This window comes from Chinchilla lanigera, unplaced genomic scaffold (assembly GCF_000276665.1).
Source record: "Chinchilla lanigera isolate Chin_1 unplaced genomic scaffold, ChiLan1.0 scaffold00061, whole genome shotgun sequence".
NCBI lineage: Eukaryota > Metazoa > Chordata > Mammalia > Rodentia > Chinchillidae > Chinchilla > Chinchilla lanigera.
The window spans coordinates 7,372,521-7,398,097 of NW_004955462.1; the positions used below are offsets into that span (position 1 = coordinate 7,372,521).

General features: G+C 33.9%; 1 protein-coding gene across 8 annotated transcripts in view; it reads left to right on the plus strand.

Annotated features, from left to right (window-relative positions):
* The window catches only part of LOC106150043, an 86,058-nt gene that overhangs the window by 16,179 nt on the left and 44,302 nt on the right, over nucleotides 1-25,577 (plus strand). For 3 of the 8 annotated variants that reach the window (XR_001236601.1, XR_001236599.1, XR_001236598.1), the window contains 2 exons: nucleotides 11,789-11,890; nucleotides 19,316-19,428. Coding sequence is in view for 4 of the 8 variants with exons in the window: in XM_013521417.1 (XP_013376871.1) it covers nucleotides 19,316-19,428; nucleotides 19,818-19,967 (263 nt within the window). In the remaining 4 variants the exon portion in view is untranslated. Of the gene's footprint in view, nucleotides 1-11,788; nucleotides 11,891-15,185; nucleotides 15,226-19,315; nucleotides 19,429-19,817; nucleotides 19,976-25,577 lie in introns of those variants that run through there. The other 5 variants (XM_013521418.1, XM_013521416.1, XM_013521415.1 and 2 more) reach the window with 3 other exon arrangements.

Sequence of the window (25,577 nt, forward strand, 5' to 3'; positions counted from 1 at the left end):
AATAACTTTAAAAAATAAAACAGTGGCATTGTTTTATATTTTACAAATCTCTTTATATTTAATCAAGTTTATTGGACTACAGCTGGCTGTCATAGCTTCCCAATCGATGGTGCTGCTATATGTCATATAGCTTCTGGATAACTCAACTATATACTTATGAGAGAAGAGGAAGAAAAAATTTTTCAATAAAATAAAAATATATTATATTGGTATTATTATAAGAATGCTATGATTTTTGTAGACCTCTTCCTGGGCTTTAGGGCCACGTGTACAAAGCCAGTGCACTAATGTATTCCTTGAAGGCTTTCAATTCCTATTAAATGCAAACACTCAGTGCTAACAATATTCAGCAGTCTCAAATCAAGAGCTCAGCTCCAGCTAGAAAGCATGTTTGATTTGGCCAATATGTATTTTCTTAATTTTATATTTCAATATTTAGGCAGGACCCAAACCCTCTCCTTCCTCCTGGTATCTTTCCTCTTATTGTTGGGCATATGAGTGTTCAGCCACTTACATTTTAGTGAGAATTATGTTTCTCAGTTTATTTGGTGTTTTGTGAAGGAGTTGGGAGAGATATGGGATCCTGTGGGAGAATGAAAATGGAAAATCCTGTGTGGAAGGTTAATGTCAGACAATAAATTCTAAATAATTAAGTAATTTTAATGCTGATGATAGGCATAAATTTTCTTTTTTTATTTTAAAGAGAATAAAAAACAATAAAAATAATACAAAAACAATAAAAACTAATTTCAAAAAAGATGATAGGAAATTAAAAATGGTTATTGTGTATTTTCTTCAAACTAGTTTATAGGATATAGGCATGTAAAATTGATCAGACAATATAGGCACTAACTGTTCCTTTCAATAAACTAATAGAAGTTACTAGTACAATTATCTTAGCTATCTTTTGTGTGTGTGTGTGTGTGTGTGTGTGTGTGCATGTGTGTGTATATATATATATGTATATATAGATAGAGATATATATTTCTTTTCCCCATCCTTCTTTTCTCCTTTCCCCCATCCCAGTTGTTCTTTCTTTTTAGCAGTTTCTTTCTCTTTCACAATATCTGTTGTACCTTTTGGATCTTATTTACTCTTTCAGGTTCTTATACTAGGGAAACAATATGATGTTTACACATGCAAGTCTGATTTATTTCACTTATGAGTATCGCCTCAAATTGCATCCATTTCCCTAAAAAAGGCTTGAGTTTATCTTCCTTTATAGCCAAGTAATACCCCATTCATGAAAATACCACATCTTTTTTATCCATTCCTTGGTTGGTGGGCATTTGGGTTGTTTCCATTAGTTAGCTATGACAAATTGTGCTACTGTAAACATGAGTGCACATATATCACTGTATATGATGTTTTCAGTGCTTCTGGAAAAATACTTGAAAGGGGAATAGCTGGGTCAAATGGGACCTCTAATCCTAGTTTTTAGAGGAATCTCCACACTGATTTCCTCAATGGTTTTGCCAGTCTACACTCCAGCCAACAGTGGAGAAGGGTTCCTTTTTCCCCACAGCCCCGCAAGCATTTGTTATTGGTTGATTTTTTTATGACAGCCATTCTTTCTGGGATGAGATGGAATCTCAGTGTTATTTTAATTTGCATTTCCCAAATGACCAGTGATGTTGAACATTTTTTCACATATTTATGTGCCATTTGTATTTCTTCATCTGAGAAGTGTGTATTTCATCTCAGGTGTGCATTTTTGGATTGGGTCTTTGAATTTTGGGGGGGGCTTGATTTTTTTTAATTCTTTATATGTGCTAAAAAGAAGTCCTTTGTCTCAGGGACAGTCAGTTGAACTTTTTTTCCCAGTTCATGGGTTTTCCTTTCACTCTGTTGGTGATTTCTTTTGATGTGCGAAGACTTTTTAATAGGATGAAACCCCAGTTGTTGATTCTTTGAAGTGTTTCCCATGCAGTTTGGGCTTTGTTCATTAACTCTCCGCCTACTCCTATATTTTAAAGATATCTACCTACTTTCTCTTATACTAGATTTGGTGTTTGGGGTTTAATATTTAGATCTTTGATCCATTTTGATTTTAGTGTAGTGCAAGGTGATAGACATGGGTGTAGTTTTAGTCTTCAACATGTGGAAAGCCATTTTTCTCAGCACCATTTATTAAAGAGGATATCTTTCTTCCAGTGAACATGCTTGACCCCTTTGTTAAAGATAAGGTGGTTGAGTGTGTCTGTAGTTGTGTTAGCATCTTCTCTGTTCCAAGAATCCTCAGGTCTGATTTTTCCCAGTACCATATTGATTATATCATTGTAGCTTTGTAGTATACTTTTAAGTCAGAGGTTGTGATGCAGCCTGCTTTGCTTTTGTTATGCAGGATTGCTTTTGCTATTCTAGGTCTCTTCTGTTTCCAGATGCATTTTAGGAATATTTTCTCTCAATCTGTGAGGTATGCTAATGGTATTTTAATCAGGATTGCATTAAATCTGTATAACAGTTTTGGGACTATGGCAATTTTCACTATGTTGGTTTTTCCTATCCATGAATAAGGAATATCTTTCTATTTTCTGAAATCCTCTTTGATCTCTTTTTTCAGAGTACTGTAATTTTCATTGTATAGATCTTTTACTTCCTTGTTAGATTCATTCCCCAGTATTTCATTTTTTGGATGCTAATGTGAAGGATGTGATTTCCCTAATTTCTCTCTCAGTGAGTTTATTGTTTATGTACAGGAATGCTATTGATTTTTGAGTGTTAACTTCAGTATTTTTATATCTTCTTAATTCATCTTTGGTAATTCATATGTTTTTAGGAATCTGCCCACTTCTGTGTTTCCCATCCTATAAGACTAAAGATTTTTAAAGTAGGTATTAATGATCTTCTGAATTTCCACAGGATGTGTAGTGATTTCACCCTTTTCATTCCTTATTGCATGAATTTGAGACTTCTTCCTTTTTTTGATAAGGTTGGCTAGGGGTTTATCAATTTTATTTATTCTTTCAAAGAACCAACTCTTTGATTCATTAATTCATTCTATTGTTTTCTTAGTCTCAGTTTCATTAATTTCTGCCCTGATCTTTATAATTTCCTCCCTTCTTTGGGGCTTCGGGCTTGACTTGCTCTTCTTTTTCTAGAAACTCGAGGTGCAGCATTAGGTTGTCTGTTTGTGCTCATTCTGTTTTCCTTATGTGAGAATTCACCACTGTAAATTTCCCTCTGAGGACTATTTTCATTCCATCCCACAGGTTCCAGTAAGTTGAATTTGCATTTTCATTTGATTGTAGATACTGTTTAATTTCTTCCTCAATTACATCTTGACCCAGTGGTTGTTCAGGAGGATATTTAATTTCCATGTGTTTATGGAGTTTTTGTGATTTCTTTTGGAAACTATTATTTCCAATTTCTTTGCACTACAGTCAGATAATATGCATAGGATAATTTCAATTCCTTTGCATTTACCTAAGCATGTTCCATGGGCTGGTATATGGTCTATTTTAGAGAACATCCCATGTGCAGCAAAGAAGAATGTGTGTACAGTGATCCCTCACCTATCATGGGAGTTATGTTCCAGAGACCCCCATGATAGGTGAGAATCCACAAAATAGTGGCATTATATCTATTTTATTATTTATATATATTTTAAGGCTTTATTAACCCCTTTCACACTCCTATAAACCTTTCCCACTCTCTTATTAACCTTTCCCACACTCTTATAAACACTTCATATGCTCTTAAACAATTTCTACAATCTTAAATCCCCATAATTTTAACAACATGTAAAATTCTATATGGATACTCATGAGTTAAGTACTGCATACTACAAAATCCCACAATATAGTGAAAATTCTGCGATACAGAATTAGATATTTAAAAAAAAAAAACATGGTACAGTGAAGCCACAGTAAGTGAACTGCGATATAGTAAAGGATGACTATATTCTGATGTTGTTGGGTGAAACACTCTATAAACATCTACTAAGTCCATTTGTTCACAAGTTCAGTTCAATTTTGTTATTTCCTTCCTGATTTTTGTCTAGTTGATCTATCTCTCTGTGATAGTGGAGTGTTAAGGTGCCCTGTTATAGTTGTGTTATTGTTTATTTGACTTCTTAATGTCTATTAATATTTGTCTTATATAATTGGGTGCTCTCATATTTGGGGCATATATATTTATGATTGTTATCTGTTCCTCTTGAAATTTTACCCTGACATGTATGTAGTGACCTTCTTTATGTCTTTTGATCATTCTTGGTTTAAAGTTCACATTGTCTGCAAACAGAATAGCTACTCCTGCTTTTTTCTGCATTCCTATTGCGTAGAGTATTGTTTTCCATCCTTTGACTTTCAGTCTGTGAATTTCATTTTGAGTTAAATGTGTTTCTTGTATACAGCATATTGTTGGATTTTGTTTCTTGATCCACTCCGCCAGTCCATTTCTTTTGATTGGTGAATTACATTATTGGTTATAACTGATATGTATTGGCTTATCTTTGTCATGTTATTTTCCTGTTATTCTTTCCCTACTTTTCCAGTCTGTTTAACTGCTTGCCCTGCCTGGTGTTTTCTTTCTGCTGTTGTTCTTGGAATTGTGATCATTTTTATGTCCTTCTAGAATATCTTTCAGTACTTTTTTAGGGTTGGTTTGGTGGTCATGAATTTCTTCAACTGTACTTTGTTGTGTAAGTATCTTATTTCTCCATTAATTTTTAGAGATAGTTTTGCAGGGTACATCAATCTGGGTTGGAAGTTGTTTTCTTTCAGGACTTGAAATTCCTCACTCCAAGTTCTTCTTGACTTGATGGTTTGTGTTTAGAAGTCTTTTGTGATTCTCATGTGTTTTCCTTTATAGGTGATCTGTTTCTTTTCTCTTACAGCTTGTAATATTCTGTTCTTGTGCTCAGTTTCTGGAATCTTGATTATTATATGTCTGGGTGTAGATTATTTTGGTTATGTCTATATGCTTTACTTAACTGTATGTCAGATTCTTTTCCCATGCTTGGGAAATTTTCTGATATTACTTCTGCGAATAGACTTTTTATGTCATTTGTTTTGACTCCTTTTTTGTTGACACCTATCGGTCTTACATTGTTTTTCCTTGCATCATTTTGCAGCTGTGAATCTTTGTTTCCTGGTTCCTTGTTATTTGTAAGAGATCTTCCCTTTTGTGTATGCTAGCTACAACTCTGTCTTTAAGGTCTGAAAGTCTATCTTCACCTTCATTCAAGTGGTTTTGCCAGCTTTCAATGGAATTTTTAATATCCTGGATATCTCTTTGAATCTGTTTTATGCATCTGAATTATTATATTGTTCATTCAATGCTCCTCTATGTTTTCTGTGCTCCTCTGTTTTTATCTATGTCTTCTTTAGATATGCTGAACAATTCCTTCAATGTGGCTGTCATTTCTTTTTTTACCTGAGAAATTTTTTCTGATCTGATTTCTAGTATAGCCTGATAGAGTTGTTTCTTTACTTCAGTTGCTGTCATTTCAGAAATTTCAAGTGTGTGACTTCTATGTTGATGTCTCCTGGACTTGTTCTAGGTGGGCTGGAGGTCTGAGGTTACATTGTACTCCTTTATCTTAACATTTTCTATTTCAAAAACATTTTATTTTGTTTTCTGTGATGATCCTTTTGAGTTTTGGCAGTAGGTAACAATATCACTAGTATCAAGGCCTTTCCAAGAGAAGTCTGTACTTTAGAGATACCTTCAGTGTGTAGGAGTTTCTTGGTTTGTGTCTATCCCAAGATCCTACCTTCCCAATTAATTGAGAGTGGTATATTGGTTTCTGTTTGGCTCAGTCCCCAAACTTTTGGTTTAGGGCTGTGGTGAGGTTATTACCCCAGAGCTTCCAAATATTGTTACACCAAAGAAAACAACTGATTGCAACAGATATGACATCCTCGCTACAGTAGTACAGTTAGCAATAATGAGAGCATCAATCACAATTTAGAAACTGAGAAACTGTGGTAACTTCTCATTTTGAACTTTAGACCACAGGAGCAAAGTCTATAGTTATGTAACAGAACCAATTGTAAATTAGGAGTTTGTGTGCAAAGTGATTGTTGTTAGAGTAGATTTACCCTGGTTCTTCTGGGCAAGCTGGTTGCCATGCCTTGGGTGCTTCCTGTGCTGGCTGTCCTTCCCATAGTGTAAGAGGATGAGCCAGGCACCTAGGCTCCTCCAGACTGAGGCTCTGGAGATGTTGGAATGATGGTGAGTGGGGTTTTCCCCTCCTGCATGGCTCACTGAAGCTCCCTAAGGATCCTTCAATGGTAGAGGGGTGGTAGGTGGGATTTCTTCCCCTCCTACATGGCTCACCAAGGCTCTCTAAGGCTCCCACAGTGGCAGAGGGGCCCATAAATTTTCTTAGTCTGGTTATTGTCCTCTTCCCATAAGTGAGAATTTCATTCCTGTATTTCCTTCTCAGTAATTAGAGAAATGTGTCCATAACAGTTGAGGAATTAATAGTTACATGCTGATGTTGCTAAGCTTTTTTATATTTATAATTGTAATAGCTGTAAATCATAATAAATATCCTAGTGCTTGACTTGTCTTAAGCATTTTTATGTATAATTAATGAACCCATGTATAATTAAAAAGTTAACTAGCTTAGATACATTTTCCTTTAATCACTAAAGCTATACTGATCAGTGATATAGTACTGAATACTACTAGTACTGGTATAAAGGCTTGAGTCATAATTTAAATCTTGATTAAAATTACTATATGAACTTTTATTTTTCTAAGTTTAAGAGTTGTAGGTATGTAAGTGTTAATTTGTATGGCTGATTTGTATAGAAACTAACTTTATTAGTTCTGGCAGAAAAATTATGATTCCTAGATTCAGTAGCGCACATCAATCCTGTTTGACAATTTCATGTGAATCATTTCAAAAGTACACAAATTTTTATTGAGTAATGTTACACTGTATTATCTTCATTGGAAGACAAATTTGTTTCTAAGTAGTTTCAAATTGATATGTTTTAATATTTTGTGAGTAGACCCAAAATTGGTTTTGAGAGTAATAATGGTACCTGATTTAGTTTTACCTAGATTATATTTAGATACTCTGGATTTTAGACCATTTAACAGAGCTATAGAAAGATTTCATCAGCATTTAGAGTCAATGTAAGTTGTGTTAAGTGATAAGTTTTTTATTTTTTCTCCAGTTTAGACAAATCAGATTTCCCTTATTATTGGAGATCACCAGAGCAGATACTATTGAACTCTTAACTTTGATCACATAGAAATTGAGGGTTATTTCCTTTGACCATCTGTCTTATATCCTTAAGTGAAAAATGACAATGTTAAGTTCTGAACACCTTTTAAGTTTTCTCATCATATTGTTTACTTTTTTCATTATATATTAATGACTTACTATTTAACTAACCAACAGCCTTATAAAATGAAGAGAAAATTTGTCTTTACTTTTTAAAAGAGTAGTATTTTGCAAGTGGCCTTTTCAGACTTGTCTATCATAAACTGTTTAGAAATGGTTAGTATATTTAACACGTAAGGGGTATTTTCTGTTGTTTGGAAATGAAGTGGCTTTTATGATGGTTTCTTTAAGACATTATATTTTTAAAAACTTGGTTAATAACTGTGTGTGTGAATATTTCCTGTGGTGCCTCCATTTCTAGATAGTAAATTTGGCCAAAGCACATTAAGTCAGGGGTCTGAACCTATAAGCTAAAAAGCAGTCACTGTTAAGAGCTTTATTTTCATTCTTATCATTTGTACCACAAGTCTGCATAGTTTTATGATTCATTACAAATAAACTGTTGTAGTGTTCTCTGGATGTATTCAAAGAATTCTGTGGACAAGATAATAAAGTAATTGAAGACATATTGAAAAATAACATAGCTAAATGTACCATTGTACACAATACAGAAGCATGAAAATCCATCAAAAAAGTTAGATATTAGACTACTCACTTAATGACTAGTTAGTACTATAAAGAATTGGCTAGCTTAATGGTAGATTTAGTTTGTTTCTCATAGTGTTAAATAATTATATATAAAAATCATCCCAGACCTTGTTTTATTAGCCATTGTAACTTACAGATTCTTTTTTCCCACTTAACTCTTAGTTAATAACTATTTGTTGTTATCTTTTAGATTTTTTAAAATTGAGAACTATCCATATAGTTGTAATCTTAAAACTGATTTGTCCAAATCCTCTTTAAAGCTATCTAATGGAACTGAGTATGTGTCTACAGTAAATGCTCTAATAAATTAAGTTCCATTGTTATCTATCTGCAATTATCTTTTAAGTGGTAGTTTTATACTGTAATACTTTCATTGTACTGTATTGATAGGGTTTTATGGGCTCTAATGTCATAGTAAATGTAAAGACACATGTGATTTTTGAAATGTGTTTTATTCATATAGATTTTTCAGGGTAATCTGTCACCTTAATGCTGCTCTAACCTAATAGGTGTGCTTATATTCCCGCTTTTGTTACCTTTGCATGAAGCCTTTGTGACTTCAAAGAGACAATTCTACTCTGAATGAAGACATGGGGTAAAAGAGAAGGAGAATTTGGCTAATAATGTGGCCTATAACTTGTTTTCTCACACTGTTTTCATAAAGAGTTTTGCTGGTCTGTTTCAAAAGCAGAAATTTGTTCTTGAGTTCTGGTGTTCAAAACTCATATTTCTGTTTGACATAACTGTGAATAGAAAATCCCAAGTGTCTTACAAGATTAGTAGCTGAGTGGTGTTTTTACTAATCAGTTCAGAGATGAAAAAACTGAACACATTTTAAAATTCAAAACCCATCAGCATGTGTTTTGCCCTTTAATAAGTAAAAAAATCCGTCATGAGAGCGGCCCAGAGAGCTGATTTATTTTTCTCCTTCAGTTCGAGCTGAACTACAGCTATAAATTTCTTTAAAAAGAAAAAGAGGGGCAATGTTTCTTATAAACTATGGAATGTCCTTTATACTAAGTGCAATATTACCAACAAAGTCAGTTAGTGGAGTTAATGACCAGTTTTTTCAGGTAGTACCTTAACTGCCTTTAGCTAGGCGTGATCAATTTTGAGGGAAATGGCTGCATAAATGCTAAGATATTCAGTAACACTTCCAAATGATGACCTAGCTAATTAAAGGTGAATTCCTATGGAAATGCTTTCAAAGTACTTATGACTTCTGCACTTAATGGCCAATAATGGACTTACATTTATTACCATTAAAAATACCAAAGGAAACATAATGACTATGCCATTTTTTTCTATCCTGCCCCTATTACTTGAAAAGACTTGACTAATCCACCTCCAGTCATTAAGAATGTAGTTCTCAAAATATCCCGTCTTTTCATTGGTCTGCCTAAAAGTCACATAACCTTTGGTGCCGTGCCAGCATACCAATTGTTGGCAGCCTGTTTTTACTTGGGGTGTCATTAGGGAATAATCGGTGTCTATTAGTCTTATAGGAGACCTTTTGAAATGCTGCCAGTTGCAGAATATGGAGGAATCATAGCTGGGTAGCTATAGTTTATGGTTTCTAGTCATGAATTCTTATGTGAAAACCATACCCTTCAATCCTGTTTCTTGTAGGAATTTATTTATTGTATGTAATTGTTTTTCTTGAGGTTTATTTTTTTAGAACTCAGCCTTTTTCCACTGAGCAAAGAAGAGTATTTATTAGCTTATGGTAAAGGGTAAACTCTTAATTTTACTTGGACCATTTAATCTTTCTATTGGCTGTTTATTGCTATGTGATCTGTAGATCAGTCTTTAAGTAATAATAATAATTATTGGCTGCCAGCAAGACTTTCTGTGATCAATTGGGATTGAATGGGTGAAATCAGGTTGTATTTCCAGGTATCTTCCCTCTCCACATGCTCACTTTTTTCCTAGAATGCTTTGTTATTTTGTTGTGGCTCTCAGCTATTTACTAGATGCTATAAAGTTATAGCCTGCATTTTTGTCAAGAAATTAATGAGTTACATAATCATTTATGATATAATGAATAAGCTACCTGTGATTTATACACTGTAGTCTTTGTTTATATGTTGTACTTTCCTTTTTTTTTTTTTTTTTTCTGATACCGGGAATCAAATTCACAACCTTGTGCTTGCCAGGCAGGCGCTGTGCCACTGAGCTGAATCCCCAGCTCTGTTGCACTTTCTTAAATGGGAAAGGAAATACTGTGATTTGTAGCAACAGGATCTGAACTAGAATCAGGAAAGTAACATGTGGGCAATAAGAGCATTTGTAAAATATTTACACTTTTTTTAATGGAAAGGCAAATGCCAGTTTGTACTATTTTTCATTCCCTAAGTAAATTCTAAGTGAGAAAATTAATTGCGCAGGTATTTGTAGATCACTTGTTGAATTCTAACAGAACCTTCACCCAGACAGAATCCAGAAGACATCAGCAACTCGGCTTAGATAAATCTTTGTATATAATATTGTGATCCATTAGATCTATCATCACCTCTGACGGATAACAATATGTTTGGTGTAGCACTGGTTATAGTCTTTTTTTTTTTTTTTTTTTTCGGTCCAGCTTTTGTTTAGACCAAGCACAAAGGGATACCTCTGTGTTGTTGAAAGCAGTATTGCTAATTATAAGATTTTTCTTTTGTGTTCTCAGACTTCTTTGTCCTTTCATCAGTTGGTAGCCCATCACCATTACCATTTTTGTATTTGAAAAGATTTTATAATAACACACTCTGAGAAGAACAAACAATACTATGATATACTGTTTGACCAAAACCTGAGATACATGTCTCATTGAGGAATAAAGTAGGATTTTTTTTCATTTTTCGCCTTCACGTCCTGAAAACCTGTATAAGTATGTTTTCCTATGATGACTCTGCTCTGAGGTTTTAAAATAAGTATAAATGAATGCCTTCAGCAAGTAAACATATGACTTCTGAAAATGTAACAATATCTGTGAATCTTTAAATTGCTGTGATCTCAAGAACAAAACATTGGGGGGAAAGATACCTAGTTTGTTTGTCTCTACTCTTATTTGGAGGAATTCCACACTTTTTTCATTACTCTTCCCTCTAAATAAAATTCTCACCCTCAAATAGAGTATAAATAATATATCTTCTGTCACTACTGACTAATATTCATCTTAAGATTTTAAATACTATTTTCTCTCATACATCTTAACTCTATATATAAGCAAACATTCTACCCAGAGCTACATCCCTAGCTGAGAACAATCTAACCTGACAAATTCTGAGATATTTTCTTTTTTTATCTTTTAAAGAGAATAAAAAAATTAGAAACAATACAGAATTTCACTAAATAAGATGATAGAAATGCAATATAACAAATTCTGAGATATTCTTTAGGTCATACATAGCTTATAGCTTTTAGCATTTGATAGTCATTTATATTTTTGTGTTACAAATAATTTATACTTCTTTTATCATTTAGCTATTTCCAGTTTTTGATTCATATGAATGATATACACATTTTTGTGTACTGTGTCTCAAACACTGTTGCTGTCAAGGGACTGTATTAACCATGTATTTTGATAAAACAGTAAGAACGGGGAGGTCAGTGACCTTGTATTCGGCTATTAAAAAATAAATGATACATTTTTAGGGTTGTGGCTAATTTTTTTCCAAAGTGTACCGTGTCAAATAGATAGTGTATCCTGAAAATGTTTCCAGATATGTATCCCAGAAAACATGAGTATGACCCAAGCTTTGCATTTGAGTTAGGTAGCTCAAAATATTTTCCATGTTAAAGTATAAGGATTTTACTCAGTACCTTAACAGTTTTACCCTAATAATTCAAGTAGGTATTGTGTGTATGTGTGTGTGTGTGACCTAACTATATCTATTATTTTATTCTTAGGCAACAAAAACTACAAACAAATAGCAATGTGTGTGCGTTACTCACATAAGCATGGATGATCAGTTTAAGTCAATGTTTACATACACTGACTATATACCACAGGTAAGTGGTTAAGTGTTTTAACATTTAGAATAGGTATTTTGTTTTACACTCTTTGCTTGATTTGTAAGATCTTATTTTCCTTAAAAATTTTTGTTATTAAAAATATAAATTTCTTGTGGAAAATTTAGAAAGTACAGAACTGGGGTTACATGCTCAGCTCAGTGGTAGAGCATGCCAAAGGTCCTGGGTTCGATCCTCAACACTTCAATAAAATAAAGTACAAGACTATATGAACATGAGAATAACTTTCTTTTTTTTTTTTTTTTGGTTTTTCTCCGGTACCGGGAACCGAACTCACGACCTTGCGCTTGCCAGGCAGGCGCTTTTGCCGCTGAGCTAAATCCCCAGCCCCCGAGAATAACTTTCTGCTATTCCAGACCTAGAGATAGCTAGTTAAGATTTTGGTACACTTTCTTCTAGTGACTTAAAAAATAATAATATATTGCGATTCTGTGGTATGTATAATTTTTATATGTTGCTTTAAAATAGATTATGAGCATACTTGTCATTGAATATTCTTCAAAAATTATTTCTAATAGGTGTATAATATTCTGTTTCATCCCTGTTATTCAAATATTATTACATTATGTTTAGATTTTTTTCCAGTTTATCACATAAACACATACATAAGCAAACATAATGAAAATAATACATCATAGTCATAAATGTTTACCATAACTATAAATTTTTAAGTTCCTAGAAGTAGACTACTAGGGTAAACATAAGAACCCTTTTGTCTTTGACACATTTTAATCAAATTATGTTCTAAGAATTCAGCCCTCCTCACCGCTCCTTCCCCTTATCCCTCTCCTCCTTCTCCTCCTCCTCCTCTTCTTTTTTATACTAGGGATTGAACCCATGGCTTTACACCTACTAGGCAAGTGTTCTACCACTGAACTACATCCCCAGTCCTTTTTATTATTTGAGGCAGGGTCTCTGTAAGTTGTCCAGGCAGGACTTAAACTTGTAATTCTCCTGTTTCAGCCTCCTGAGGAGCTAAGATTGTAGGCATGAACAACCATGACTTGTCTTCCTCAATATATTTCACGTTAGCTCTGTTTGTTTTGGAGAAGTCTACTGACTTTTTTTATATAGACTCATTTATAAGGTTAGAGATTCCATATCTATGAAAGTGTGCCCTTAAAAGTACTTACATTCATGGAATCACCTTTGTGTCACTAATCATTAGTAAACCATGTTCAACTGACTAGTCTGATTTTTAACATCATTTTTTTATGAAATAGTTTTCTAAAATAGAAAAAGCAAAATTACAGTATATGTAATGTACAATAAAAATAACACACTTTTAAAGAGTATGACTAAGTCATGCTTACTAAAATAATTCCTCTTCATATTCCTATTGGGCAGTTTCTTACTGTCCATCTGGAGAATATTAAATGTATGTTAAAGTAACTGATATATATCATAATTTCTCTTTACATTATTTCTAATTGATCATCCTCTATTTTTTCCAAATTAGTAAGACAATATTAAGATTGCATTTGCTATTCTAGAATTTCAACACTTTCTTTACATTCAGTTAAAAAACTGATATACTCTTAAGTGTAATGTCTAAGTCTTTCATATTATGGAACAAACTAATTATAATTGGTTATAGGACGTAGGCATCCTTCAAAGAATATACAGCACACCTAATCTAACAAGGCAGGTCTTCTTATCAAAATAACGTATGTCAGACTATAGCCAATGCAAAGTGTGATCAAACTCTGTCAGATTTTCAAAGAAAGAGTAGCCATGTCAAGGGGGGGATTACAGATGATGTACTAGTCTCACTCCATATTTCCCAGGTTCTGTTTTATGATTTGAGCTCCGTTTCCCATCTCATTTAGTCAGAACTTCATTGACTTCAGGGTATGAATTGGAAAACTACCAAAAAAGAGTAAGATTCATGCACAGATTAACCATTAGTGTCATATTTAGATTTTTAAAAGAACGTTATTAAATAAAAGAGAAATAAATGCAAACTAAGAAGGAGTAGAAAATTTAACCCCATTGAGTTTTGAATTTGGAATTATCCTACTCTTTTAGAATATATAGTCTCAAATATAAATTTTAAGAATTTATCACAAATGAATAAAATAGCCTGGTTAGATTACTTTTTAGACTTTGTTTTTATTGCAGTTTAAAACTTTGTATGTCGAGTTCCCCCAAACCTTTTTTAGAACACTATTCGTCCATGTTTTCTTGCCAGTTTTTTAGCATCAAACATGTCAGCCATGAAGTTTTCAGAACATCCATAATCTGTATTTCATGAACAGCATTTTCCAAAACTCATCAGATTCCAGCCTCAAGGTTTTCCTATTTTTTTTAAATTTCAGATTTTATTAGACTGCTGAGGCTATGGACCTAATTACATTGTAAATATCCTAAGGCTTTTTAGTATGAGGCAATATTTTGAGAAAGCCAAATGATATAGAGCCAAATGATATAGGCAGTATTTTGAGAAAGCCAGATATATCTAGGATACTTGTACCTGAAATGCCATCCATCCTTTAATTTGTACTTCACAATGCTCAATTTTGACAAAATTTTTTTGGAAAATGTTGGCATGATTTTATTGCTACCTACTGCCGAGATCATTGCAAAATTTGAAAAGGATGAAAAGAAAATCAGAAATTAAATGAAATTTCTAAATTTCTAGCAGGAATTAGATATTCCTTTCAGAGGTAGTATTAATAATTGCTAGTAGGTTTTATTGGTTTTTTTTTTTTTTGGGTTTTTCTCCGGTACCGGGAACCGAACTCACGACCTTGCGCTTGCCAGGCAGGCGCTTTGCCGCTGAGCTAAATCCCCAGCCCCGCTAGTAGGTTTTAAAGTCACTTATAACAGCATCCAATTAATCAGTTTATTAAAGAAAGCCATATCAAGTTTGGGTTGTTGGAAAGTGAATGTAATACTTTCTTCTCTTTGAATTATTCATATTAATAGTTCTTTGTAAACATTTTCAAGTATTATACATGCATATTTCAAAGAAAAAAATTAAAATAACTTTGAAGGAAAACAGTGGTTCAGTTGTAATTCACATTCATTTACATTATCAAAAAGAATGTGGAATATAGTTTGATTTTTTTAATTACATGATCAAAACAAATGTAAAATATAGCTGTATTCTTTAATTACATCACATATATATGGGCTTTATTAACTGTAATCACTATACGAAAGTAAGATACTCTTAGTAAAATGTCAAATCTTTCTCATTTTTAATCCATTCGTAGTCTAAATACTGCCTTTCTTTTTTTTGTTTGTTTGTTTGGTTTTGGTTTTTTTCCAGTACCGGGAATTGAACTCATGACCTTGCGCTTGCCAGGCAGGTATTGTATAGCTGAGCTAAATCCCCAGCCCCAATACTGCCTTTCTTACAGGTGTTTTATAAGATAAACCTATAATAAGATTAAATTTTTCTAAATACTTAACATCAAGAGTAGATGATGTTGCAATATCTACCAAAATTATACTGCTTTGCCTTATTTGTATTTTATTGTCTCTAGTTATCTAGTGTATTCTGATTTTCTTCTCCCACTTGTCATTATTCTGAAAAATTTGGTGGCCACAAGTCTTGCTTTTTACAGGGACTTAATTGTCTGAGTGAGTAGCTTGTTTCCTGTAAGCATATTTGGGATAACCAGGAGTTAATGGTTGTATTCTAGTAGTAGTTAAAAGTACACATTAACAGTTCATTGTTATTTAGACCTCTGTATGTTTTGTTTAAATAGGTGCAAATGCCATCCAGACTTATAAAAGTATTTATTGGCAATAGAACAGCCAATCAAAGCACATGGTTAGGTAGTGATGTCATGGTGTTATTTAATATTTTACCCGAGAACAGTGTGCAACAGTCTTCACAGCGATCCACATGCTTTCCACACAGTTGTCCTGTTTGGCCCCTCTTTGATCTATGTGCTTTTTTTTTTTTTTTTTTTTTAGCTGAATGCTGGTAAACGTCCTTTCTGACAGCCCCCTTTGCTCTTGCTTGCCATTATCTGCTGAAGTTCAGAAACCAGAGCATCACTTCAAACAAGAGAGTTAGGGAGTAGCCAGTCAGAAGAGATTCCTGAGGCATGCAGAGTTCTGGCATAATCATTCAAAGATGTTGGGGCAGTGCAGTGGGGGTGGAGGAGGTGTGCGTGAGTGCTGAGAGCGGTGGGGGTTGGCCTCTGGTCACTGGTAAATAAGTGAAGGCAGGTGCCAGAGAGTCTAGACACCGTGATTTCAGTCCTGGGTCTTTGGTATCTGATACCCAGTATGGGACTTGGCTGATTGAACACTATTGCATCTTCACTGCCCAGGCTGAAGCCCTTTTAGTGTTTTCTTATTAAGTTAGTAAAAGATAACATAGTTAAAACAGAGCAAATCAAGTTTCAGTATTTCCTAGTTTTGGCAATTTCACTTAACTTTTGATGTATGATGTTTCACTTTTCGCTGTTGCTCTTGGAGTTTCAGTGAACTTGTTTTTAAATTTGAATGCTTTAATTAAAACTGAAATATTTCTCTTTCTTACTATGAAAAAGTAAATCTATATATGAATCATTCCATTCATTTTTAGTCCTAATTTCTTATGGTTTTGAGGGTGAAAATTGAGTAAGTTTTTAAGGTTAAAATGTAGGTAGCTCTTGACTGTTATTACATGAGATTTAGCATGAAAATTTTTTTTAAGAATCATTTTTCAGGGGCAATTGGCATACCACAAAGGCTAATTTGATATAAATAATTTATGTTAGCAATAAACATTTTGCCTTATTAAAGCGTTTCTTTAACACATTTTCCTTATAAAAAGGTTTCTCATGGGCTACAAAGTTAAGTCCAAGGCCAGCCAGAACTGCACAGTGAAACCCTGTCTCAAAAAAACAAATACATAAATAGGTTTCTCAATAAAAATTCAGAAAAAATCTATAATATGTCCTGAATTACAATATGAAAAACATGCTAATTAATTATATTAGAGGATTTTTGCCTACAGTTTTACTAATTTGTAATTTAGTTTTTATTAATAATTGTATATGTAAGTACAGTGGTTGATAAAATATGTATAATAAATTAAGTTTATTTTATTTTTGCCATAGAGTCTTCTTATTCTACAGCATTATTGTTACTGTTTCTCTGTCCAGAGATTCCTTACTGGCAACATTCGTGGTTAAAGAACTGCCCTCTGGGAGAGGGCCCGACACATGCCACGCATTCAGCTGCTACAGTATTTTATGATTTTCAGCATATAGATTAGTACATTTTATTAGAATTATAACAATTGGATGATATTTATGTGGTTTCCTATTGCTCATTGCTACCACATTGACAATATAGTGATTTTGTGTGTTGACCTTGTATCCTTTTTCAAATTCAGAAGTTATCTGGAAATAGCATAGACAGCAATCAAAACAAGACTTAACAGAATAGAGTCTAAAATAAATAATATTTATTATTTACTAACTATATATAAGGCAGTATGCCTGATTCATGAAGGCCTGCTATTCTGTAAAGGTATTGCTCTGAAATAAAATTTTGAGGTTATAAAGCTTTGGAAATAACTTCCATCTGTTAGCAGTTTGGACTTACAGAAAAATATCTTTACATAATTTACTTTGTTAATTTGCTTATTTTCCAGTAATAGAAGACAAGCATCTCTAAACTGTTGCATTTATTATAGCATTGGTCTCTCACTGTGATAAGTCTAGATTACTGTTCCTTGACATAGTTGGTAAACCTTTTTCTTCTTAGCATTTTGTCTGCTGCATCTTAGACTCTCCTTTCTTTTATCATTAAATAGAGTTCATATTATACCCAGGCCCAAGTTACTGTATTTAGCCTACAGCTTCAGGTAGTAATCAGATATGACAGCTCCTAACATTATACCTCCAGTCCAGACATTTCTTCTCACTCCTACATTTATAACTTCCAACGGAGTGTTCTGCACTAGACTGCCATAGCAATTTGTAAATAGCAAGGTTTTTTTGTTTTGTTTTGATGATACTGGGAATCGAACTCAGAGCCTCATGCTTGTCAGGCAGGCACTGTGCCACTGAGCTACATCCCCTGGCCTGACTGTCATAGCAATTTAAACTCAATATATCTAAATCCAAAAGTACTAACTTCCTTTTACGGTTTTGTCCTCTTGGGTTTTTTATTTTGTTTTGCTTCCTTTTTGGCAGTACTAGAGATTGAACCCAGAGTCTTGTTCTGCCACTGAGCTATACCCGCAGCCTTCTCCAACTTTAATTTCCCTTTCTTGTTATATGGTAGTACCAGCCTCTATCTCCCAGGTCAGTGGAAGACCCTGAGAGTCGTCTTTGAGTTTTCCTCTTCCTTAACTCCAACCTCTAGTCAGTTATCAAGTCCCAATTTGATTCTGTCTCCTAAACATATCTCCAGTGAGTCACTTTGTATCAGTGCTTATTGCCCTACAAGTCTAGGCAGCCATCATCTCACCTGGACTTTTCCTGTGGCCTCCTAGATGGCTTCCCACATGCTATGCCATGATTCAGTCTGTTTTTTACACTGGCCAAACCTTTTGAGGATAGCAGTCTTATCCTGACACTTTCTTACTTAGACCTGTTTAATATAGTTTCCAGTTATCCTTAGGATGAAGACCCAAATCCTTAACTTGTATTTCAAGACCCTGTATGATCTGGCCTTTGGCTTCTTATTTCTAAGCCATTTATCATTCTGCACTGATACTCTCAGTTTTTTCGAACGGTTGTGTCCTTTTCTGTATTGTGTCCTTTGCAGAAGCTATTTTCTTTACTTGGAATGCTCAGCTTGCAGGTAATTCCTTAAGTGCAGAGCTTTTATCTAACATTTTTTTTGTATTCTACACTGTACAGTACTTGGAAGTTTATATTTAATGCTGAGCATCTAGTAGTTCATTCAGTCATTAAACAGCTCCCCAGTTTTGTGTTGAAATATAATTACATTATATTATTTTCATTGTTCAATCTAAGATAACATTTTAGAATTTTTTTTTGGTAATACTTGCCCTGTGCTTTTTGATAGTTAATTAAGATGTTTTCAATATTCATATGAATAAATAGATCTGGAACAAAAGTGTTTATTTTTTTAAAAAAATTTGTAATGCATAATGCAGACACAAGAGTGCACATAGTGTTTCATATGATGATCTAGATCATGCAAAAATACTCTATTTTAAAGCAGGAAACAATAGGAAAAGAAGAAAAAAAGAAAAATGATTATATCTGAGGAATATGATTGACTGGAGGGAACTTTCTAGAATGAATGGAGATGCTCTGTTGATATGTAGTGTGGGTTGTGCAGATATATGCGTCTAAGTTAATCAAATTGTACACATAAAGTGCATTTTACTGGGTATAAATGTTTTATAATGACTCATAAAACCATGAAACTTGAAGTAACCTTAGTTTTAATGGGGAAATGTTCTGCTTTGTCTTCTAGGAAATGGGCTGAAGATGCTCATGCAAAGGGCTCTGATGCTCAAGGATCCTTTGCTCATGAAAATGATTAGAAATATTTCCCAGCATGATGAACCCACCAAAAATCTGTTTACTGTAAGTATGGTTTTTGGCTTTTTGTCTATTAAAATAGACTGCGAATTGGTGTTATAAATGGGTATATTACTGTTACTAAGCTCTCATCAAATATTTATTCATGACCCAAATTGGCTCCCCTGTTAGAAACTTCTAAGTAAGGTTAGCTCTTAGAAATCCCAGTCTACTTTTTCTGGCTGTTGTTTTTATGTTATCATCTCTATCCCTAAGGTCTCCACAGCCCCTGTATCTTCTTACATTAAGCCATCTCACCACAGGATCCCTTAACAGTTTACTTCAAGAGTGATAAAAGAATCACACCCGATCTTTTATTTTTCTTCCTATCATATTATTAAGTTGGTCTCCTCATAAATAATAGTTTAACTATATATAAAACTGTATTTTATCAGGATTATGTTGGGGACCTTGCAGCCCAAATCTCTAATGATGAAGAGTTTGTGATTGAATGCTTTGCAACTCTTAGCAAATTTGACCATTCCAAACTTGGACTGGGAACAGGGTCTTTCAGAGTGCAAGTTGGTTCCATACCTCAAGAGTAAACTAAAACAGGTCTGTGCTAAGCATCTTACTTCTGCGTAATCACTAAGCTATTCTTGTCTCTTGTGGGGAAGGCTGTGAGAACAATGTTTTGTTCTGTTCTCCTAGAATGGTAGTCAGGAGGTACACTCTTAGATGTATATTCTTTTTTCTTTTTGCTAACAATGTTTTCCTAATGTAATCGTTTCCCTTTCCCTTCATACCTTTCTTATTGTTTTGTAGTCTTTTTAATCCTGTCATTTTTTTTAAATTACCAAATGCCATCCCCTTCTGTATGTATTCTCACACAGACACGCACACACACGTGGACACAGACACACAATTTTTGAAGCATTTGAATAAGTCTTTTATTTTCTATGTTATCATTCAGTTGTATTTTCAAAGTTGTATGTACACCTTTCTGCTGCCTCACCACCACAGACTGTCATCAACCATCATGGAAAATTTGGAAAAAGGACAAATTTATAAGTGTGTCATAGATGCATTGGAACTAATATAAAGTTTTCAATATTTTTGCTGTGTATTGGAGTTTAGATAATATAAGTGGACTTGGATCTGGACATTTTGGTGAAAATGTTCTGATTACACTTTCCTCAGTGCTTCAGAAAATGACCTTGTTTTAGAAGTGGTTATAATGATAGGAACTGTATCCAGGGGTGATTCTTGTGTGGCATTGCTAGCCAAATCCAGGAGAATCTAGCTCCTTATTGAATTACTGAATAGTAATGATCATATTTATTTTCATGCTAATGTCTAAGTAGATTATTAGCTAAAATTTTAAATATAAAATGAAGAATCTTTAGCATGAAATAGTATCTGACTTGTTATATTAATCATATCTATTTAACCTACATAGTTAAAAAAATGAATTAAAGGACTGCTAAGTAGGATTAGATAAAATAGTACCAAACAGCTTTACATTGCAAAGTGTTGCTGTAAAGCATTGAGAACCACTTTCACAGGTACAAGCCTCCTCTCACCAGCCTTGAACAATTGATATTCTATCATTTCTTCTTTCTGTACAATTTTGTGTTGGTTTGAATTGGATTTCCTCTCTTATACAAATCTTCCATATAATAGTTTGAGTCTAATGGCAAAGTTCATTTGGAAGTCGATTTTAAACAGATTCCCTTCTAGATCCAGAGATACTATCCTTTCAACTTCCTGCAGTGATGAAAATGATCTGTATTTGTGCTGACCAACATATGTCGTTTGCTGAACACTTGAAATGTGGCTTTCAGACAGAACCTGAATTTTTAATTTACCTTAAATTAGCTAGGGTGGCTTATGGCTGTGGTATTGGACAGTGCAGGCCTGGAGTCTTCCTATTACATTTGTATCACTCTTAGAGGCTGGGGCTCACTGTATTTCATACTGCATACAAAATTTATCTGAATCAAATATTTGATTAGGACCAAATTCTCTAGCATCTTACACATAAAAAGTAGCTAGTAATACAAACATTTTAAATGCTAACATGAGACATCTGAGAATATACACAGTTTTTCTTCCTGAGTCTCAGTCCTTCCTATGCCAGGCACAATATGTATATATTTTATATTAATTTTAGTAGATTTATTTGAAGTATAATACATAAAAACAACTACATAAATTATAGAGAGCTTAATGGATTTTCAAAATGAGCACACCCATGTTGCATTAGCTATTTAGGAAAATAAAATGTTACTGGTACCCTAGAAGTACATCTCCTCCCGGTCATTACCACCTTCTCCAAAGAAGTTTCTCTTTTTTTATTATTGACATGTTAGTTTTGCTTGGGTTTGACCTTTATGTAAGTGGAGTGGAATTTGGTTTATTATGTCCCACATAGAAGGAATATAGTATTAGAAATAATTTTAAAAGACAATAGGTAGTTGGAAGGTCAGATTTGAATAAAATATAACTGCATGAGAATGAAGATTTCATTGAGAATTGGAGAAAGGTGAAGCAAAATAATATGAATCTCAGAAATCTAGCCCACAGTGATTTAATTGAGATAGCTGAGATGTGGGTAAAGTGAGCTAACAGAACCAGAATATTTTTCTGTGTTTTGATGTTCTCTGATGTTAGATGACCAAATGCAGAGGCTATAGAACATATATTTTAGGAAATATTTGGATTTTTACTATTTAAAAACCAGTTAGGGTTATATGAGTTTAGGAGCACTGTGTACCAGAGAGTAATAGACTTTGAGCCTAAGTGATTTTAGGAAGAGAGTAAGAGCGATCATTTGGAGCAGACTGAACTTTAAGGGCCCAGCAATTTACTCCATACATCTAGTTACAGTCTATGTTGACTAGAAAATCTAACCTGTCGTCAAACTGTTGCCAAGAATTTATAGCAAACTACACTATTAGTAAATCAAATTTCATCATCAGGACCTAAAATTAGACATCTGTAAGTAATTGTGCTTTAATCATTACATGTTAGCTAGTGAATATCAGCTATTCTACTAAAATATTCTTTGCATAATATTCAACATTTACAATTACCTTTTATAATTATATAACATTCTTCTTACATTATAATTAGACTAAAGCTAAAATAGTTATTTTATGACAAACATAAAGTTAAATTTTCAGAATATTATTCAACAAAGGGAAATACCATTTATAATTGTTTAATTTCTACCAATATCTTAGAATTTAGAAGATACGATCTTCAAGAATTGTTTCTTATGTGAAATCAGCATTATAGAAAGAAAATACAACTAGACTTATTTTAGAAATCAGAATTGTGTGAAGAATTCTTACGATGAACAAAAAAAGCCCAAATTGTAGTAAATGTTGCCATTCGTTTCACATTGGGAACACAGAAGTTCATTTCATCAGTTTTCACTTGTGTTGGCAAAAGATAGTGAAGGCCACAGTTTCTATTCTCTTAGCCCTGTTTTGTCCTTCATTTCTGCTGGATATTACCTGTACTTTTGAGGTGGATTCTCTTAAGTAGCTAGGTGTAATCTCAGAGATTATAACTTTTATTCAGAATTTTAAATTTTTATGTTGAGCATAGATCAGAATGACATTTTAAAAAATCATTTCACAACGTTATTGGAAACACATTGTTTGTCTTCTGCTAGTGATTTCATTATAAAACTGGACAATCATCATCAAAGCTTTGCTTGTCAGTTTCCCACATTTTAATCAGAAATTCGTCTGCCTTCCCAATTTCACTACCTCGTTGCCAGTTCAGAAATAAATCAATATGTGACATTTAGCTTTGAGCTCTTAAGTCAAATGAAACTGTATTAAATATTTGCTCTACCAAGATATTTCATGTTTGTAGCCCTCAGGTCACAGGGTGTATGAATATGGAATATTTAATACTCCTATGGAACACTTTCACGGCTCATGTACTCTTTTCTGATCGCTGTGCTATTGTATGTAAAGTACATATGGTTGGAGATTTAAAGTTGCACCTATGTGATTATCTTACCTGAAGCAGTGAGGAAAGAAGAGAAGTTGTCATTCTGTTATGCATTTCCTTTAGCATACTCTTCATCTACTCTACCTTCTTTTAGGGAGACATGGATAAAAGAGGATGTGTTTAGATTTATACATTATATAAGGATAGTTCTAGTTCACCTTTAATATTTAAAAACTGGTATAAAAATTTGAATATTTTATTATATAATACAGTTTTTTTATTCTAATTACTTCTAAACTCTAGACTCAAGTCTCTCATTTTAACACAGAGTCATTCCTGCCCTGTGTCTCCTTTCTCTTCTGGCTACTGTCCTTTCTTTCCTCCCTAGAACCAACATTTTGAAAACTAGGCTGTATTTTACTTCATTTCCTTATTCCCCTTATCAGCCTTTCAACCTGTACTAATTCTGGCTTCTGCCTCCATGTTGCAGTAAAGTGGTGCTTACTAAAGTTACACTGACCTTCATTTTTCTAAATCTAATGAGTATTTTCAGGCTTTTCCTACTTTGTGATCCCACTCTTAATGAAAATTAAAAATCCTAATCAGCATTAAAATAGAACTTATCTGTGACTTATTTGGGTTTGGACTCAATTTGAAAATTAATCTCAGACCAGAGCCACCATCTTTGCTTGCTGAGGAGTAAGCTATTTTAATGCATCCTACACAGACAGCTCTCAGTTACATTTGGGAAATGGCTGCCAGTGTCTAATTCTTCGCATGCAGACTGTATTACTGATCACTAATGAGGGGCTCAGCTTGTCCTAGATCTTTTTTTCCAGAATAAAATGATAAAATGTATGTATTTGAAAGTAAGAAAAAATTCGATTAGACACAGCAAAGATGGTGAAACACTGGAAAAAGGTTATCAAGGGAAGATGTGAAATCTCTGTCCATTTAACACTAGTAATGGCTGTATATCAAGCTTTTAAAATTGTTTTAGGAATGCACTGGAGTGGAGTTCAGTAGAGTGTTTAGGTAGCATGTGTGAGGCCCTGGGTGTGATCCCAGCACCTTAAAAAAAAAACCTTTCCTAGAATAGGAGTGGTTGGTAAATCATCTCTTTAAGGCAAAGGTAAGTTTTGACTTTCTAGTGTTCTCAACATGTCTGTGGATAGGAAACCCAAAATATATAGGGAAATAGGAATATTTATAGTTTGAAGGCATTTATCTTAAGGGAAACAAACTTCTTTGCAATTCACAAACAGTGTGGAATACACTAAGAAAAATTAGATGCCTATAAACCTTAGGGAAATATGCTTCCTTCAGTAGAGGACTTGTCCTCAAAATTCTGTAAATATTGCAGTAGTGATGGTTTATTTAATGTAGTTGTCCCAAGACGGAACTGATGAATTGAAACAGATGTGTGATGGTAGTATTCTGTGTACCATGGATAATTACATTACTTGTATTACATGATGAAGGCTCCTGACTCATCAGTAAGTCACTGCCTTTGTGACTAGATTTATTAAAGCTTGGGGATGCAGGGAGCTGTGAATAGAGGGGGACAGAGAAGTAAGAGAGAAAGAAAAGCCTTGGCTATTCGGTCTTCTGAAAAATTGTAAGGCAATTGACCATTGTATTTTTCTTTTCCAAGCCTTGGGAAACATGAAAGGTAGGACAGAATCTACACGTCTGATCTATAGGGCTTCTAGTACACAATTAAACTTTGATTCTTCTGTATGTCCTCAACTTTGGGTAAGCATTTGAATACCTCAAAGTTCCTGCCAAACTGACAAGAAAAAATTCCCTTCCCTGACATTGGCTTGTCAGGCATTGAATACATATTTATTATTAAGTACACACTGTGTGACAAAACTGAGAAGATAGACACTAGGAATACAAACTTCAATAACACAAAACCCCTTGTGTATGAAAGGTTCAGTCTAGACTCTAGACAATACCAGGATTCTCATCACCAGGATGTGTGGACTAGTCCTTTCCAGCCAGCAACAGGCCAGTGTGTCATCTGGTACTAGCACAGGCTTGTAAGACTGAGATTTTGAATAGCAGCTCTTCCTGTTTAGTAATTCTTAATTATGATCATGGGCAGACTGCATGTTATAATAACCTCCAATTAATACATCTCCTCTTGGGGCCTGGGGATTTAGCTCAGCGGCAAAGCGCCTGCCTGGCAAGCAGAAGGTCGTGAGTTCGGTTCCCGGTACCAGAGAAAAACCAAAAAAAAA